This window comes from Anolis sagrei, chromosome 4 (assembly GCF_037176765.1).
Source record: "Anolis sagrei isolate rAnoSag1 chromosome 4, rAnoSag1.mat, whole genome shotgun sequence".
In the NCBI taxonomy this organism is placed as follows: Eukaryota; Metazoa; Chordata; class Lepidosauria; order Squamata; family Dactyloidae; genus Anolis; species Anolis sagrei.
The window spans coordinates 180,115,179-180,135,425 of record NC_090024.1 but is presented as its reverse complement, the minus strand read 5'-3'; the positions used below and the strand labels follow the sequence as shown (position 1 = coordinate 180,135,425).

General features: G+C 41.4%; 1 protein-coding gene across 1 annotated transcript in view; it reads left to right on the top strand.

The window, feature by feature from the left end:
- Positions 1–18,171, top strand: part of LOC132773848 (uncharacterized) — a 39,999-nt gene extending 21,828 nt beyond the window's left edge. The window contains exons 2-5 of the mRNA XM_060773395.2: positions 10,731–11,102; positions 13,202–13,504; positions 14,014–14,180; positions 16,713–18,171. Of these exons, the coding sequence (XP_060629378.2) occupies positions 10,731–11,102; positions 13,202–13,504; positions 14,014–14,180; positions 16,713–16,757 (887 nt within the window). The 3' untranslated portion in view covers positions 16,758–18,171. The remainder of the gene's footprint in view (positions 1–10,730; positions 11,103–13,201; positions 13,505–14,013; positions 14,181–16,712) is intronic.
- The last annotated feature ends 2,076 nt before the right edge of the window (positions 18,172–20,247 follow it).

The window sequence follows — 20,247 nt, the reverse complement described above, 5'->3', positions numbered from 1 at the left end:
CTCTAATCTGTCAAGATCGTTTTGAATTCTGCTCCTGTCCTCTGGACTATTGGCTATCCCTCCCAATTTGGTGTCGTCTGCAAACTTGATGATCCTGCCTTCTAGCCCTTCATCTAAGTCGTTAATAAAGATGTTGAACAGGACCGGGCCCAGGACGGAACCCTGCGGCACTCCACTTGTCACTTCTTTCCAAGATGAAGAGGAAGCATTAGTGAGCACTCTCTGTGTTCGTCCACTTAACCAATTACAGATCCACCTCACCGTAGTTTTGCCTAGCCCACATTGGACTAGTTTCCTTGCCAGAAGGTCATGGGGAACCTTGTCGAAGGCCTTACTGAAATCCAGGTACGCTACATCCACGGCATTCCCTGCATCTACCCAGCTTGTAGCTCTATCGAAGAAAGAGATCAGATTAGTCTGGCATGACATTTCAATAACATTTAGATCTGGGGTCCCCAAACTAAGGCCCACAGACCTGAATCCGTCCCTTTGAGGTTCTTTAATCAGCCCCCTCCCTGAATTTTAGACTGAGGGTCATTTAAGTGTGAAGCAATTTGAAGGCACAATCCTAACTGACTTGACTATGTCATCAGACAAAAGCAGGCCCATACCTCCCATTACAATAATGGTAACTTGATTTTGGTTAAAAGTGTTCTTCATATTAAATATTGTTCTTTCATGTTTTTGCACTACAAATAAGATTGTGCATTGTACATAGGAATTAGTTCATGTTTTTTAAAACTATAGTCCCCCCCCCCCCATGGTCTCGGGGGACCATGTACTGGCACTCTGTTTAAAAAGTTCGAGGACCCCTGATCTAGAGAGTTGTCCTTTGTCTAGCTGTTCTAGGGGAAAATACTCATTTAACTGGTTCATGTACACAAATCTATCTATCATTAGTTTTTGTCTTGCTTTAGCTTTTGACTCCAACTCTTTCATTATGGGGATATAACAGAAGGACCCAATGGGCTCAGTGTTTGCCTTGTTTTGAAAATTGAGTTCTTGAGGTTTATAGTAAGACAACTGATTGAATATCAAGCAAAAAGTGGGTGCAGAAATGATATCATACAAAAGCTGACTGGCACAACCTGGGGCTCACAACCAGACACAGTGAAGACATCTGCCCTTGTGCTTTGCTACTCTGCTGCTGAATACGCATGCCCATTGTAGAATATATCTCACCAGGTTAAAACAGTGGATGTGGCTCTTAATGAGACATGGCACATTATCACTGGATGTCTATGCCCTACACCACTGGAGAAATTATACTGTTTAGCTGGTATTGCACCACATAATATCTGTCAGAAAGTAGCAACCAGTAATGAAAGGACCAAGGCATTAACATCTTCGGGCCATCCTCTGTTTGGGTATCAGCCAGCATGCCCATGTCTTAAATTAAGAAACAGCCTCCTAAGATCCACAGAGACACGTGCAGGAACACCTCAGCAACCGAGAGTCCAGAAGTGGCAGGTTAAAACCCAGAACCTTAATCAGTGGCTGTTACCACATGAGAAACTCCCTCCCGAACACACAGAAGAGTGGGTGATTTGGAAGACGCTGAACAGACTGGTACTACGAGATGCAGAGCTAATCTTTAAAAATGGGGCTGCAAAGTGGAGTTCACAACATGTGAGTGTGGAGAAGGGCAAACCACAGACCACTTACTACAATGCAGTCTGAGCCCTGCGCATGCACAATGGAGGACCTTCTCACAGTGACACCAGAGGCACTCCCAAGTGACCAGCTTCTAGTATAATGCTGAGTTTTTAATTTTGTGGTTTTTCTATACATTATAACTGTTTTGTTGTTCATTCGTTCAGTCATCTCCAACTCTTCGTGACTTCATAACTGACATTATAACTGTATTTTCATCAATTTGCTTCTGACACAATAAATAAATATAGTAAGACAATAATGGCTCATGTATCAGTGCCAGTTGCTTCTGTCTCAGGGATCATGCTGTGGGTCCGAGAATCTTTTCTGACTTAAAACATTGGCTTAAGATCAATATGCTATAATGAAGGAGGCTTTGGGTAAAATGTGTTCATCCATGTTTTACCCCTGTGCTGTTAGTTTTCTAGTTTCAGGTCTTCAGCTGATTACTGAGTGACAGTGCATCTCTTCTAGGACTGTGTCATCAAGTTCTAGAAATAATATTAGGAAATTCCTAGGGTGAAATGGAACATTAGAAGAAACCCGGGGCTCTCTATCAAAAATAGCTGTCTTTTTCAGATCTCATTACTACATCCTGTATCATCTTATTGGTTAGATTTTAGCTCAACATACCCCACATCCTTTAACAATCCTCATTTCCTAGTCCTGCACTGCAGTACTTCATTGATCAGTACTTCAATTAATCTTAAAGACAATCTGTTTTTGTTTTTTTGGGAAATCATAAAATGGGAAATGTAAGTTTTTGTTTTTTTGTGAGAAGTGCCTTTCCCAGCTTTGGTTGGTTTGTCAGTTACGTCCTTTGGTAGAATGGGACAGCTTGACCATTAGGATTCATACGTTAGAAGCCGTACAATTGTGATCTTTGTTGTTATGTGTCTACACATAACTTCTGACTTAAGGCTACCATAAGGCGACACTGTTATATGATTTTCTGGGGCTGAGAGGGTATGACTTGTCCAAAATCACCCACTGGGTTTCCATGACTGAATGGGAAGTTAAATCTTGGCCTCCAGAACCATAGTCCAATGCTAATTTCTAAATTTAATTTGTTATTGTGATGTTTGTTTTGTTTTTATCATTATACTGTTTTGCGTATACAATAAGCAATCTATTTTATATTATCATCATAATGTCATCAAAGATCTTAGTTAAATATTAGAGATCACCAGGTAGGATTTGATATTCCCCTGCTGCTTTGAGTGGCACCCCTATGGCTTTTTCAAGTTTAGTAGACTCTCCTCCTTCCCTCCCTGGAAGTACCGGTATTTAGAATTCCCAGAATAGTAAATGGGAGAAGAAGCATAAGGCAGCGAAAACCACAAGATGCTAGGTGTGAATGTGGACATTGCATGAAAAGAGGGTATTGCCTGTGGTCTCTGCAGTGCTGTTCTTCCTATACGTTTTTCATCACTGCTGCTGAAGGTTTAATTTATCTCATAATTATTAGTTACACTTGGCAGGATGAACTGGCCTTTCCCAAGAGGCTGTGCTCTGCTGCAGATTGCATGAACCAGATGCGACCCAGTTTTCAGGCTCTGGATCAGCAACCTATTCAGCTCACATTGATCAGAAACAGCTAGCTAGACAAAGAGCTATTGAAAATCTTTTTGTTTGTTTATTCTTCAGCCACAAAGAATATGTCAAAATGTGTGTGTTGCTAATTTTTTACTCTGACATAAAATGTTGGTATTTATAATGTCCTCCCACTCTGCAGCATAACGTCATAGCAGTGCAAAGTTGTGAAATACCTAGGTTCAGGAGCCGGTAGGAAAAAAGGAACAGAATGTATTGCAACAGAAATATGGAATTCTGCGAGGAATCCTTCTTTGTGGCACCCAAACCATTTTGGCTCCTAATAAGGGAAATGTTTTGGCTTTAAGAAATTCCCAGTATTAAAACAAGCCCGTTATTACTCCAGCTCACATGTCCCAAAATACGAGCAAGTTTTCATCTTGTCTAGCCCATTCCATCAGTCAAGATGGTTAACAAACTAACAAGAATTAGTGATGGTGAAGGAGATGTGAAGCTTTGTATCAATTGCTTCCAGTTTGCTTAGCATCATTTCTTCTACTACTGATATATTTATTTGAATCTTGATTTTAAAAAGTCACCTGAAATTTTTGTAAGGACAATATTGAAGAAACAACCAACCTAACTGCTTACCTTCTCATCTGAGGAAGACCTTCACTGAATTCTGCTTGCAAAATACTTAAGATTTTTTTTCTTTTATTTTTTTCTCAGTTTTATTATGAGCACAGAGTTCAGAGCCTTCTCCTCCGAGCTACAGCCATTCCATGCCTTTGGAATCACAGCCAGCCTGGGCTGTTAGGTCTGTTGTTGATGTGCAAAAATATCCTCTTAACAGTGCAGAGCTGTGAAAATTAACATTTGCAGATCTTGACTGCGAACAGCCTGACATTCCAACATGAATTTTAAATGTGTATGTGCCTTCAGGTTTCCTGTCAACTTATAGCAACTCCATGGATTTCATACTGTTTTCTTAGGCAAGAAATGCTCAGAGGTGTGTTCCTTCCACTGAAATATTGCCTCTAGCTCCTGGTATTTGTTGGCACTTTCCCATCCATATACCAGCCAGGGCCAACTCAGCTTAGCATCCAAGGTTAGATGAGACATGGGTATTTCGGTCATACCGGTAAATAAAAATTCAGAAGATTGCTCATACTGAAGTGAAATGTGCTCCCATCCTTCGCCTAGAGCTAATGGCAGTTGAACTCTCTCACACACATGGATATATGCTGCAGATGAAATAGGAGCAATCTAGTTGCTGGCTTGCAGTGAAAAACGCTCTCATTATCTTTCTTATTCACCATTTCAGAGGGATTTGCAGAGTGAACCAGGGCTAGTTTGTGGGATTAACAAAATGGTACATGAACAGGATTTGTTCCTTTAATTTATTTATTTGATGCACTTATTAACCGCCATTCTCAGTCCATAAGGGCGACTCATGGCGGTGTACAGTACACATAAAAGACAATTACAAAGAAGCCAATTACAGCAATATATAAACTACAACAATTACAGACTACACTAAAAATCCGCTTCGTCTCATAGTGGAATCATAACCAGTCTCATATTCCTTGTTCCATTCCAGTCCTCTTTACCGTATTGTTTTAGCACTTAATTAAATGCCCTCTAATAATAATAATAATGACAAAAAAGACTGTTATATAAAAGTAAAACCATGAAGACTAAATATAGCATAAAATATTAGCAGAGAAAAAAAACCTGATATAACAAAGTTAACAGCAATAAAAATTTTCACAAATCATGTCACTCTAACAATATTAAAGGTTCACAATGTTCTTCCTTCTTTCATCTACTCCTTTGCCTGGGTGTTTTGTATATTGCATTAGGTTTGGAAATAACAAGAAAACATGGCACTATTGTATTAGGTTTGGAAATAACAAGAAAACATTTAAGCACAAACTTTTATTTTGCTACAAGAAAATATTGGATATAACTAGGTACAGGAAAGTATTGGATTCACACCGAATGTGATGAATGAAATTGTTCCATCTTTAAATTGGGCTTTATGTTCGATTGCTGAATATATAAATCCGCAGTAGCATCCAACCTACCCCTATATTTGTTTTAGGCGTAAACCTAAGCTGAATAGTCCAATTCACATTGCTAGGCAGACACAAAGGAAAGCATTGCTCAGAAAGCCTTTCCAGCTAATAATAATAATAATAATAATAATAATAATAATAATAATAATAATAAATCCCACTTTTCTCCCACAAAGGGACCCAAAGCGGCTTCCAACATATTAATATCATACAAACAGTAATCCAATCGCATATATAAAACAGATAAAATAATCATTAAACATAAAAACACCTTAAAATAAAAACAGTGTAAAAACAATATACATTAATGTGGTATCTTGTCAGGCTATACTGCGCTTCACCCTAGTCAATAAAATTTTTGGCATTTCCTGACGTTTCAGTCTAGATTTCTTTGCTGAAGTCCTGCCTAAACAGAAAGGTTTTAAGTGCTTTTTGAAGGTAAGGGGGGAGCTGTTTTAATTTCCTTGGGGAGAGGGTGTTCCAAAGGCTTGGAGCGGCCACTGAAAAAGTCCTCTCCCTCATCACCGCCAGCTGCATTTGGGACAGTGCCGGAAACAAGAACAGGGCCTCCTCTGACAATCTTAGGGATCAGGCATGTTGAGATGAGGAGAGGTGGTCGGATAAGTAACTGAACTGTTTAGGGCTTTAAAAGTCAACATCAGCACCTTGAATAGGGCTCAGAAACAAATTGGCAGCCAGTGAATGTGCTGTAGTGGAGTTGCACGCTCCCTGGGTCCAACAGCAGTGAGTAATCTAGCTACAGCTCTTTAGCCCAGTTGGTGTTTCTGGGCACTCTTCAGGGGCAGCCCCACGTGGAGCCCAATACAGTAGTCTAGATGGGATGTAACTAAGGCATGGACCACCATGGCCAAGGCTTCTCAAGGTATGGTCGCAGCTGGCGCACAAGCTACTATACGTCCATCAGTCGTACTGAAAAGTCATTTAGTGGCACAGATTAAATTTTGGTTTCAGAGCACAGGCACACTGAATTTCAAGAAAATCTTCATATTTGACACAGGCTTTTAAAAATATTTTTAAAAGATTTTAAATATTTTTAATTGAACCCTTATGATGCCTTTGCAAAACCCTGGGGTTTTGCAGAACAGCATTTGTAAAATGCAGATCTATAGAATCCATAATGCTTCTGTGGGAAAATCAGGGACAGAATTAGGGTTGCACAGAGGAAAAAGTCTTCTGAAGGGTTCCATGGCCAAAAATGTATGGGAACTGCTGCTATAGATCACTGAAGATAACTGAGATCAAAGTTTTCTTGTATCTTTGGTTGACTACCTAAGAGATTCCAAAGAAGAAGCCATGCTAGTCTCTTGCAGAGTAAAAAGGAGGGAATGGAGAAAAAAGGAATGTAGTAGTGTGCTTAAGACTAACTGTTTTTAATTTTTCTTGATATAGATCCACTTTTTAGATTGTGTGGAAAGAAGTGGGTTTATATGTAAAAAAGCTCATGCAAAAATATTAAGCAGTTAATTTTAAAGGTGTTTCTACATTAAAGAGAGGAAACATTTGTTAGATACCTTTTTAAAGAGTTCATTGTGCAAACTTTCAAAACACAACCATCAAGTCCTTAGTAGCCTAGTGTTACTATGGTCACACAGTTATAGGAAGATAGAACTGGCGAAGGCATCAAACCACAAGGTACAATGCTATTTCTTGTCCCAAAATATAGCCAAGGCCCACATCATGATGGCCACAGCAGTGTTCTCTGTCACCCCTTCTCATGTTTCACATTCAAGGAAACATTTTGCCCTAGGGTTTGAACTTGATGATTTGAGTTTCCCATTATTCCTTGCCGCAAGCAGTGCGTGTGCGTTGTTGTTTTGTCTGGACAGAGATGGTAACCCAGCTGTACTCATGTGTTTTCATTCTGCAAAAGAGGAATAATTGCAGGTCTGCTATAAACAGCTGTCTCAGCAGAGACCAAGGACTGAAATATAATGAGTAAAAAGCTTATTGAGGAACCATAATTGTGTGGTTTGTCACACTGGAGGGGGAACAGAGGTTTAATTTTAACTCTTGCTTTACTGCATGATCACATTCTGTGTGGCTTCTTTCTTCTTGCATCACTCTTTTCTTCTGCTATAATGGTTGAATCTTTGGGGATTCTGAACACTGTGGGATGGCAAGATGCCACTTGAGACATCTTTTGCATCAGCTATAGCAGCATTTCTCAACCTGGAGGTCGGGACCCCTGGAGGGGTCACAATGAGGTGTCAGAGGGGTTGCCAAAGATAATTAAAAAACACAATATTTTCTGTTGGTTATAAGGGTTCTTTGTGGGAAGTTTGGCCCAATTCTATTGTTGGTGGCATTCAGAATGCTCTTTGATTGTTGGTGAATTATAAATCCCAGCAACTACAACTCCCAAATCTCAAGGTCTATTTTCCTCAAACCCCACCAGTGTTCACATTTGGGCATATTGAGCATCCATGCCAAGTTTGTTCCAGATCCATCATTGTTTGAGTCCACAGTGCTCTCTGGATGTAGGTGAACTACAACTCCAAAACTCAAGGTCAATTCCCACCAAACCCTTCCAGTATTTTCTGTTGGTCATGGGAGTTCTATGTGCCAAGTTTGGTTCAGTTCCATCATTGGTGGAGTTCAGAATGCTCTTTGATTGTAGGTGAACTATAAATTCCAGCAACTATGACTCCCAAGTGACAAAATCAACCCCCCAAACCCCACTGGTATTCAAATTTGGGTATATCAGGTATTTGTGCCAATTTTGGTCCAGTGAATGAAAATACATCCTACATATCAGATATTTACTGTTCATAATGGTAGCAAAATTACAGTTGTGAAGTAGCAACGAAAATAATTTTATGGTTGGGGGTCACCACAACATGAGGAACTGTATTAAGTGGTGACGACGTTAGGGAGGTTGAGAACCACCGAACTAAAGTAATAACAAGGGAACACTATTGTATTATAATACTAGACTGAAGCATATGGGTTAAATGAAAAAGCAGCTGCTGTAATGGGTGAAACATTTTGCACTTACTCTTTAGAAACTAAAGAGGAGCAGAGATGAGAGGTACAAATCACTTGACAACTTATGTCACTGCCAGTATTGCAAACACCCTGAACCTGTCTCCGGTATGGCTAAACAAATTGCTGAACAGCCCACAAGTCCCATATTATGCATCCTCTCTTTTCACTTCAAACCTTAGCATAACCACATCTTGGCTGTTACACAGTCTCACATTGTGTATGTATTAATATGAGGGTGGCTTTTAGTGGAAACTGAGATACTGCTGTTCCAGATGGTTCTTTCTTGTTAATGGAATTCCATCTGGCCCATGTCTTGGAGAATTTTACACATAGTATTTAGCATTTTAGTTGTATTGTTCTATTTTTAAAATGTAAGAATATAAAATAGTAACAACAATAAATGGCTCACTGCAGAAAACTGCTGCTGGAGAGAAGGAATATTCATGTTCAGGATGCCACCTGTGATATCTGCTGGAATTGTCCTCAAGTCTTACCCATTACAAGAGTCATTTACCATTCTGTGCCCAATCCTTATCAGTTTTTTTAACCTTCTTCTTTAAGATTTGCTTCTTAAAGAAGTATTTATATCCTGTCCTTCTTACCTCCCAAGAGGACTCAGGGCACCTTACAATAGGCAGCCATTAGATATCAACACAATACATTAAAAATACAGTTATGGTTACAGTTAAACAACAATTAAAAACAATCATAAAAATTCAATTTAAAAACACTTTGCCAGTTCAGAATCATAGTCCAGGTCAAGCCATTGTGGTCATTTAAAACATTCTCTTTCCAGTTGCTCCAACTATTGTTCAAATGCTTGAGCCTACAACCAGGTTTTGAGTTTTTTACGAAAGGTCAGGAGGGAGGAGGCAGACCTAATTTCATTGGGGAGGGAGTTCCACAGCCGAGGAGCTACCACAGAGAAAGCCCTGTGTCTTGTCCCCACCAGTTGCACCTGCAAAGGTGCAAAGGTGGTGGGACCAAGAGCAGAGCCTCCCTGGAGGATCTTAGCATCCTTGGTGGTTGGTAGAGGGACAGGTAAACTGGGCTGGAACTGTTTAGGGCTTTCAACTGTAGTCTAGTGTTTTCAACCCTTTATTTTGTATTGTATAATGAGAATGGGAACATCCTGGAATATGTTGCGGTTTGGATAAATGGGTATCCGAGGAGACAGCACTCTTTAGGGTCCATCAGGTGATAAATCTACTGAATCTTCTCCAATTCTATGCCCATCAATGACCACCAGCAATTATGTACAACTTATTTCCTATAGTTGCAGAAGGAAACCCCAGTGCTTTGATTTTGTCAGCACAGAAGTGTGCATGTATGTGTGTGGCGAGATTTGGGAGAATTTTTTTTTTTTTTTGTAGAAAGCATGGTAGGTACATTGAGGCTAGAAAATGAATCTTAAGGAGAGCTACCTCCCACACCTTGCTTGGCTTTTCACAGTAATGAATTGATCCTGTGGGCTCTGTTCCTTGCAATCTCATTTTGTCTAGTTTGTAGCACCTGACCTTCTAGATCAGTGGTTCTCAACATTCCTAATGCCGTGACCCCCAATACAGTTCCTCATGTTGTGGTGACCCCTAACCATAATATTATTTCCGTTGCTACTTCATAACTGTAATTTTGCTCCTGTTATGAATCGTAATGTAAATATCTGATAGGTAGGATATATTTTCATTCACTGAACCAAATTTGGCACAAATACCTGCTGCAGCCAAATTTGAATACTGGTGGGGTGGGGGGGGGTTGATTTTGTCATTTTGGAGTTGTAGTTGCTGGGATTTAGAGTTCACCTACAATCAAAGAGCATTCTGAACTCCACCTATGATGGAATTGAATGAAACTTGGCACACAGAACTCCCATGACCAACAGAAAATACTGCAAGGGTTTGGTGGGCATTGACCTTGAGTTTTAGAGTTATAGCTCACTTACATCCAGAGAGCACTGTGCACTCAAACAATTATGGATCTGGACCAAACTGGGCACGAATACTCAATATCCCCAAATGGCCAAATGTAAACACTAGTGGGGTTTGGGGGAAAATAGACCTTGACATTTGGGAATTGTAATTTCTGGGATTTATAGTTCACCTACAATCAAAGAGCATTCTGAACCCCACCACCAATAGTTTTGAGCCAAACTTCCCACACAGAGCCCCCATGATCAAGAGAAAAAAATGCTGTTTTCTGATGGACCCTTCTGACACCCCCTTGCATCCCCTCCAGGGGTCCCAACCCCCAAGTTGAGAAACACTGCTCTAGATAAAAACATATGTTACAATTATATTTTATTTATCGTATTAGGAGCAACCAGATATTTGTATTACATTTCTAACAAAACAAACAGACAGACAGACAAAACACAAAGTTTGCAAGCTTGGTAGTTGATTAATTGTTACAATGATGATAGTGATGTTAGTTTACCTTTGTTTTTTCTCTGTCCTAAACTAGGATGTGGACAGAATGTGTCATCAGTTCCATTCAGCAGTGATACTGGCAACCTCAGCTCTTGGACAAATGGATCAATTGTTACCAGTACAGAAGACAGCAATATCACCACTCCGCACTTCAATGTCAGCAGCTCTACCCCACCTGAACTTCTGGCTCTTACCACACTTGGATTCTTGAATACCACAACAACCCAGAGTACAGACCATGTCACTAATATTAGCAATGGCATTCCTTCACTTTCTAGTCCAACAGCAAAACTCGTGGAAGCTAACCAGTCTATTCCGAATGATGTCAAAGCCATGAATTTCACGTCTTGGGATACCTCCAGCCCTAACTCCACAGTTACAGAGACCTCTCAATCAGAGACACAAGGTAAGAATAGGTAAATATTGAATACTTTCCTAGGGCATAGAGTTGCATCCTTAGGCAACACGAATGGACAAGGAGCCCCAATAACCCTGCTATGCAGAACAGCTGGAAAGGTTCTGAGGATCCAATATTGTGCTATCTGAAAGCCTTATCTCCTCATGTAAGACAGCTTTTAAATCTCAACATCTCCAGGGGAATCCTTTTTCTTGGTCCCACCACCATCACAGGTGAGTACAAAGAAGACACTTTTTAAATTTAGATGGGACCTTGGCAGGAGGTGTTTTAATGGGTTGTGCTGTATTTTTATCACCTTTGCTATGACATACCCAGGATTGCGCAGTGGGTTTTCATGGAAGAGCAGGGGTCAAACCCTCATACCCAGTCATAGTCCAGTGCTGAAATCCTCCAATACAGTGGCTTTTGAGTCAGAATTTAGATGTATTAAATTTGTAATCTTTATTTTTGTACTATATGCCTTTTGTATTATACGCCTTTGCCTACAAGAACATTACTTGTGGGATATTGGAAAGCTTAATTTCAGTTGGCAGCATTAAATGAAGGGTGGTGGGCCTGGTGGGCAGTTGAGAGGAATACAGTCGCACACAGGAATCATGAGGGTCTGTCAGAGGTCCTTAGATGGCCAGAGGAGTGGGACAGATGCCCACGTTGGTGGCAGTGGTGGGATAGATAAACAGAAGATCCTCCCATAGCCCTGTACACAATCCATTGCATACAAAACTGCAATGGGAAGAACTGCTCTTGACTTCTGCCTAAGAATTCATGGGATGCGTATCCAATACTGAAGCTAATTTAAATTTATAAAACTATGACTTTAAAAAACATGCCATAAACATAAGATCCAAGTTACAACTACATGATAAAAATCCTGGCTTCTGGCTTTAAAGGTTGGAACTGTCACAGCAAGCTGTGCTTCGGATGTGTTTATGATCCGTGGGGAACATTATGTACTCTAATGCCCCATCTACACTGCTATATAATGTAGTTTGAAGCTTCATTATATGGTCAGTGTAGACTCATACAGGGCAGTTCAATACAGTTAAACTGCATTATATGAGTCAGAGCTGTTAGATTTGTGTTTGATTATTTTTGCCAGTCCTAATAATATCAAAATGCTTTATCTCAGGGAGATTTTTTCTCTCTCATGGGAGATTTTTAAAAACCATGTCTGATGAATTGGAAACTAATGATGGAAAGCACATATTGATGTATATATTGATTTTGACAGCAGCTATCTCCCTGATGAGTGTGAACAGACAATTGATTGCTGATGCTGTAGTGTTCCAAGAGATACCACAATGCAGTGTGAAATAAGGCTTGCATGTGAACCTGTCTGGTCCATCTAGGGCAGTGGTTCTCAATCTGTGGGTCCCCAGATGTTTTGGCCTTCAACTCCCAGAAATCCGAACAGCTGATAAACTGGCCTGGATTTCTGGGAGTTGTAGGCTAAAACACCTGGGGACCACTGATCTGGGGTAAGTTATGCCAGTCTGTCTCCTACCTAGATTCAGCTGATAACAGAGGATCTCTGACCACTAAACAACTCCTTCCAGGTAGTTTTTTTATCCATTAAACCACTACAAAAACCCAAAAACAATGGAATGTTTGAAAATAAAGAGATGGCTCTTGGTGGAGCTCACTTTCTGGTGATGCTTGAGTTGAAGGTTGGCAGGACTCACTTTGAGATTTCCTATCTTTACAAATATAAAAACCTCACATCCTACAATTTGAATAAGTCATTCAAGTTGCATTCCATATGAAAGCAGGGAAGCAATGTGAAAAAGGTTGATGTGCAAATATATCACAGCACCATTGCTGTCATAACCAGGCAATGCTATGCTTAGTGAGCTCCTACTGGAGCATCTTGAGTGGGCATGAGCAAACTTCAGCCCTCCAGAAGTTTTGAACTTCAGGTTCATCAATTATTAACAGCCAACTGTGGATTATGAAACCAATTCTATCTATGTCAAAGATTTATATTGACAGTTAAAGAAAAAGTGGCCATTTAAAACCCTGATCTGTTTCTGAGCCAACGAGAACTAGCATTTTGCTCTCTTCGTTTATTTTCTGATCTTTCTCTGCAGGGCCAACAGCTCCCCAGCCACAATCTTCCACACTCAGCACTTTGGAACCTATGGAAAGGAGACAAGAAACCACACCAGAGACAGGCCATGAAGCAATCACAGAGGAAAGCATTATCAAATCCACATCAACTCCAACTGCTGCTGATGGAAGAGTTCTTGGGGTTTCATCTAGTACCATCACAACATCTGGTGCTGTCTCTTCCACACTCCTGGTCCACAGTGTCAAACCAGTAGAAACAGAACAACCAGCTAACCACCATGTACAAAAGGCAGCTGTTGCTGAGATGGGAGATGATGGTGGAGGTAAACAGTGAAATGACTTTATCTCATGTCAGGCAACAGAAAGGACAGGAAGAACAAAGTGGACTGTGGGCTAGATATATGTCAGGTAGTGTGGGGATATTCCTGTATCTGAGCAAGCTTGAGAAGTTCTTTAGAATGAATACTTTAATGGAAAAATAGGTTTAAGCCTGTATCCTTGGCATTTTCAGGATAAACTATGACCTTTTGGATTTGCTATCAGTTTCAGTAGATAACACTGAGCCAGTGGATCAATTGACTGGCCTGTTGCAGAACAGCTCTGAGCAACTATGGCTTCTCCATATATTTGGAGCTATGTGGCACATCATGTCTCACCATTGGCTACAGTTGTAGAACATTTTGAAGTTATAATCCAACATCATCTTGAGGCCCAGTAGATGAACTGAACAACATTGTATGAAGTTGTTGATAGAAGCATAGCTCTCTGAAACAGATGATAGATGCATGGTCATAATCTACAATTTTAGCATCTCACAATTTCTTCCTCACAGATCTGCCCAGTATGCTGGAATCCACCCCCATACGGGAGGATCCACTGATGATCGCTGTCATCTTCATCTTCACTATTATAGTAGGAATTGTGGCTCTCATGGGTTTCTTGCGTTATCGTCAGCACAGTGGTCGTCTACAGTTTCGGCGACTTCAGGATTTGCCTATGGTAAAAAAAGCTTATAATCATGTTCACAGATGGCTACATCTACCCTTGCACCTGTTCAAAGTGTGATGCTTTGCTCTGCCTTACAAACCCTGCTCTTGAATTAGGGAGGGTTCCCTTTAAAAGGGATTGTTTGATGTCATGATCAGGAGGTATTTGCTGGAGGGTTTTTTATTTATCATGTCATAGGTGAATTGGAGTTACTTCTGGTGTGAGAGAATTGGCCGCCTGCAAGGACATTGCCCAGGGGACATCTGGATGTATTACCATCTTGGCATCCCCTGGGAAGCTGGAGCTGAGAGACAGGCGCTCATCCCGTCCCGTGGGTTTGAATCACTGACCTTCAGGTCAGCAGTTCAGCTGGCACAAGGGTTTATCCCATTGCACCATCACGGCTCCTAACCAGGAGGTGAAATTCATATTGCTAATCAGTCCTAATCTGGAAAGTGTTCTAAATGGGATTTGTGAAGGATTGGATGTGGCAGATAGAAATCTCTTGTGACTTCCATGAAACCCTTCTCCAGTGAATGTATGGGGAAAGGTCGTGTGTCTAGTTGGGTTACCCACTTTATATATTGCTATTCCTTTTGAAAGTGATTGGAAATGAGCACCACAAATTAGCACCAGTGGGAGCAATGTAAGTTAGATTATTTCAGACCTAATGATATTTCTAGACTTTGTTGATATAATTGCATTATAGCATCTACTCACTTCATTGAGGATGTCCCAAAATAGAGATTCTTTGAAATGGTAAAAACTTTCAAATTGCTGGCTGCTGAACAACATGACACAAGCTATTCAGGGTGTATTAAATTTGGCATCTACCAGCAGAGAGATGGTTTTTGAGTCCTTGTTAGTGTCATGGCCAAATATTAACCAGTGGTATCTGTTGGTGTTCTGTGTCTTCAAGTCATTTTGGACTTATGCCGACCTTAATGTCACCCTATCACAGGATTTTCTTGGCAAACTTTGTTCAGAGGGGGTTGCTCTTGCCTTCCTCTGAGGCTGGGAGAGTATGATGCAGGCATGTAGCCGGGGGGGGGGGGGGGGCTCGGGGGGCTTTAGCCCCCCCCCCCCCAAATTTTCATGGTGGTTCGTGAAAAGGCCTTAATGGTGCATTATTTAAACTGTTATGTTTATTCATATCATGATCTGATCACCATGCTCAATATATCCCATATGCATGGGGGTATTGGGGTAATGATACAAAAGGTTTGCTAGGCTAGACCCTCTTTCACTCAGACTCAGCCCCCCCCCCGAAACTCACCCCCCCCCTGAAACCCTCCCTGAAAAAAAAATCAGCCCCCCCCCGCAAACGAAATCCTGGCTACGGGCCTGGTATGATGTGTTCAAGGTCACACTAAGTAAGGGTTAATTTGTGGTAGTGTGTTTTGTTGAAACACTTTTGCATTAGCTTGGATGTTTAAAGTTGGAAAATATATAAAGGATGGGAAGAGACTGGGGGAGGCAATTTGTCCTCTGTTATCTAGTCCTCAGAAACCCCTATGATATGCTTGCTCACTTTAAGTCGGAAAGGACTTGAAGGCACACATAGCAACAACAACAACAAACTAACCAACAATTGAGGGATTTGTTCATATATGTACATTTTGATTTTCTTTTTTTGCTTCTTCACTATATTGACCTTACTTGGAAGTGGGAGTGCATGTAACCCAGCCCAGTAGATTTTCATTTTGTGCACCATGAGGAATTGGATTTCCAGACAAGGATAGATAGTCTTGATAATTGGCTGTTTAGGTGCTCAGTTCTACCACTGGGTGCAAAGTGTTGTTGAACCCCATCAGAAAATGGGGTAGAATGCTTCCCTGCTGCATCACTCGTCATTAGTTACTATTTTCATATTTATTATTTATTTATTTATTTTGTATACTTCTACCCCGCCCTTCTCAACCCCCGAGGGGGGGGACTCAGGTCGGCTTACAAAAAGGCACAATTTGATGCCTACACAATAATACAATAAACGTATAAAACAACAGTTAAACAGTTATAACAATTAAAACATCAAAAAACCACAGTCAATAAACCAATCCCGTGCACAGCGTTCGCCAACTCAGAGTCCATACTTCATTCCACATTGTCTATTCCTATCCGTCGTCGAAGTCCTTTATTTATCTGCCAGATTGCCCAAACGCCTGGTCCCAAATCCATGTTTTTAATTTCCTTCTAAAGGAAAGGAGGGATGTTGCTATCTAATTTCCCCGGGGAGTGAATTCCATATGTGAGGGGCCACCACTGAGAAGGCCCCACTTCTCGTCCCCGCCAATCTCACTTGTGATAGAGGCGGGGCCGAGAACAGGCCTCCCCAGTAACATAGTAATAGTATTGTTGAAGGCTCTCAACCCATAATAATAGTATTCAGTACCAACGAAGTCCTGTGGAGGCCTGAATCTACACCCAGTTCCAGAATAAGACACAGATGTGGAGCAAATGTGTGTTCTGTTGCCTTTTTGTCTTTTTCCACTCCTATTTCTTTAATTATTTACCAAATCAAGAGAGTCTTCTCTTTCTTCACAGGATGACATGATGGAGGATACGCCTCTCTCCCTATACAGCTACTAAGGAACTTGAAGACCATGTTGTAATTCTGAATCAAAAGAGCTCAAACACAGCAAGGATCCCAACTGAGAAGATACTCCTCTCCCAGATTTGCAAGCTGCTGTGTTGATTTGCAAGTTGTGTGACTCAGCAAATTACCCCATAAGGGTACCTTCTTCTTTTTGAGAACTGAAGCCAACCTGTCCTCTCCCTGTTCCCTTTGTACTTTCTGTGCTTGGAGACAAACAACTCTGGGAAAAGTGTCGCAGTCTCTCATCAGGTGACTGCACTAATTCATCAATGCAAAGGGAGGTCTAGCCTGGATTCCAAGTAGCAGCACTGCAGGACTCTTACACAAGAAAGTGGTAAAGCAAGCCAGCCCTTTGCGAGTGTTCCTTGCAAATATGCATCCAACAAACTATGACTTAGAGACATTGTTGGTTCCCTTCTTGAACTTCATTTTGTTTTAACTGCACTTATGCTTCAACTTTTCATCCAGAGGAGCCAAAGATGTTTCAAGAGAAAAAGGCAGGAAAATGGGAAATGATTCTTTCCTTAAGAGCCCTTCTGATCAAACCAAAGCTCCATTTCATTTGGCATCCTGTCTTCACAGCAGCTAGGCAGATGCCGTGGAAAAGCTCAAACAGAGACTGAAGACAATCATCATATACTGGTGTTATAGTCTTAGCAGCAGATGGTGTTTGGTGACCTGTTGAATAGTTTGACTCCTCTAGAAGCATTTCCCTCTTAGCAGTTACAGTGAGTTCAAGGTGAAGTAAAAGATAGCTGTGATTTGAACAACACGGGCAGTAAGCAGTGTTTTCTCTGTTTCTCTAGCAAATAGTGCTGTTCAGCCATAGCACATGAGATGCCCGTTAATTAGTTCATATCCAATCTTTAAATATACATGCCCAGTCCTAACAGCACTGTTTTAATCCCCGACTGCTAAGCAACGGGACTCTGTTTTATACTTGTTTTTATTTCTTCCATTGGAAAATGTGTCTGGAGATTCCTGCTGCTTACTCGCTATTTAGGTCAGCAACATTAATAGTCCTTGCTATAAAGAAGAGTCTTGGGATGGGCTCTTTCCGTTTACATTCCCACCTCACCTCCACACTGTTCACACACAGTCTTCATTCTCTACCTGTTCTTTCCCCCTCATTACATAGATTAGTGAAACAACTTTGTGCCTTCTCTGTAAAATTAAGTCCAAAGTATTGCATATGTCTGGATGTTAAAGTTAGACTTGCTGGTGCCTAAATTTTCCATATGGTCCCAGGTGTTGAGGTTTATAGTCTGCCCCTTATGCTGTTGTATGAGAGATAGGAAAGGGGAATTTGCTATCTTCAATGTTAGCCTCAAAGAGGTTTCCTCCTCTAAGTGTAGAGGTGTTTCTTGTGTTTTCATTCTCTTAAACTTCGCTTGTTTTTTCTTGCCAGTTTCTATTTCTCTTTCATATTTTCAACTTTTAGGTATTTTAGGTCTCAGAAGTCACACTTACTAATAAGTAAGGACTACCCTTGAGTAGGCAAGTAAAGAAATAATATTTTAAAAAACTTTTATTTATACCCCGCCACCATCTCCCATAGGGACTCAAGGCAGTGTCATGTTGCCAGGGCTCTGCCGTATTCAGGTAGAGATGAATCAAACAATCTTCCAGTTTGTGTTAAACAATTTAATTAAAGCAGCACTTACTGTCTGGCTGTTTTAATAGACCAAAACATAAAACATAAAGATAGCACTCAGCCACAGAATATAAAACAAAAACTGACAGCAAACACTGTTGCAGATTCAGGATAACACCATAGTCAAAAGGTCCAGTCCAGTGGTCAAACGCCGAGAGTTCAATAAGCAAAGTCCAGGGATCGAGAGTCTATACCGTAGTCAAATGCCAGTCCAAAGATTCAAGGTTCCAGGGTTCCCAGAGTACAGGATACAGGTCAGGATACCGAAAATCCACAAACCTGGGGGAAAATCAGCAGCATCTACCATCAAAATAAAGCAAATACTTTCCTCCTGAATATTAGTCCCAAGGCTAGTTCCTTATATCCAGAAACACCCAGTTGCAACCCATCTCTTGCATACCTCCACCCTTAATTGCTTATACCCATGAACTCATATTTACAGATTACTCAACCCTTTAGAACTAAGAATTAAATTAACCCTTCCATCACCAACTACTAGGCCTACCACCACCAACCAACATCAACTGCAGAACATGATACATGACATGCGGCTTACAGTTAACTCACAGTGGTGCAAACGTATGAACTTCATCTCCTCATGAATTGCGCCTTTTGTAAGCCGACCTGAGTCCCCCCTAGGGGGTTGAGAAGGGCGGAATAGAAGCACCCCAAATAAATAAATAAATAAATGAGCAGGGAGGTTCAGTAGCTGCAGTTACTCATGAGATGTGATATGTAGCAGCCTCTGCCACCGGCTAGGGTTATCCTCTATGACAGTGGTTCTCAACGTATGGGTCCCCAGACGTTTTGGCCTTTAACTGTGCTGGATGGGGTTACACTCCCCCTGAAGTCACAGGTCCTCCTGGACTCATCACTTACGCTTGATGTTCAGGCATCGGCGGTGGCTGGGAGGGCCTTTGCACAACTAAGACTCGTGCGCCAACTGCGACCGTACCTCATGAAGGCGGATCTGGCCAGGGTGGTCCATGCCTTAGTCACCTCCAGATTGGATTACTGTAACGCACTCTATGTGGGGATGCCCTTGAAAACTGCCCGAAAATTTCAATTGGTCCAACGGGCGGCGGCCAGGTTGTTAACTGGTGCTCCTTACAGGGAGAGGTCAACCCTCCTGTTTAAGGAGCTCCACTGGCTGCCGTTCATTTTCCGGTCCCAATTCAAGGTGCAGGTGCTTACCTATAAAGCCCTAAACGGTTTGGGATCTGCCTATCAGTGTGACTGCATCTCTGTTTACAATCCCACACGATCTCTTCGATCATCTGGAGAGGCCTTGCTTGCAATCCCACCTGCATCGCAAGTGCGATTGGTGGGGACGAGAGACAGGGCCTTCTCGGTGGTGGCCCCTCGACTCTAGAACTCTCTCCCTAAGGACATCAGGCATGCCCCAACATTGGCAGTTTTTAGGAGGAGCTTGAAAATGTGGTTGTTCCAGTGTGCCTTCCCAGAATAAGGAAAGTCCAAGCAATATGTCCCCAAATGCACTTTACTAGAGACCCAGGATATCTGCATGCCCCATCCCCCTCCAAGTATCTACCCTTTTCACCTGGTCATGCCCAGCATATTTTTAATTTTAAGTATTACATTTGGCCCTGCCATATATTTTAAGGTGTCGTTGTGTTTTGTTAATGTTTATTGCTTTGTTTTGAGTTCATTTTGTTGTATTGTTGTTGTTGTTGTTTTTTACTGATGTATTTGGGCTCGGCCTCTTGCAAGCCGCACCGAGTCCTCCGGGAGATGGTAGCGGGGTACAAATAAAGGTTTATTAACTCCCAGAAATCCTAACAGCTGGTAAACTGGCTGGGATTTCGGGG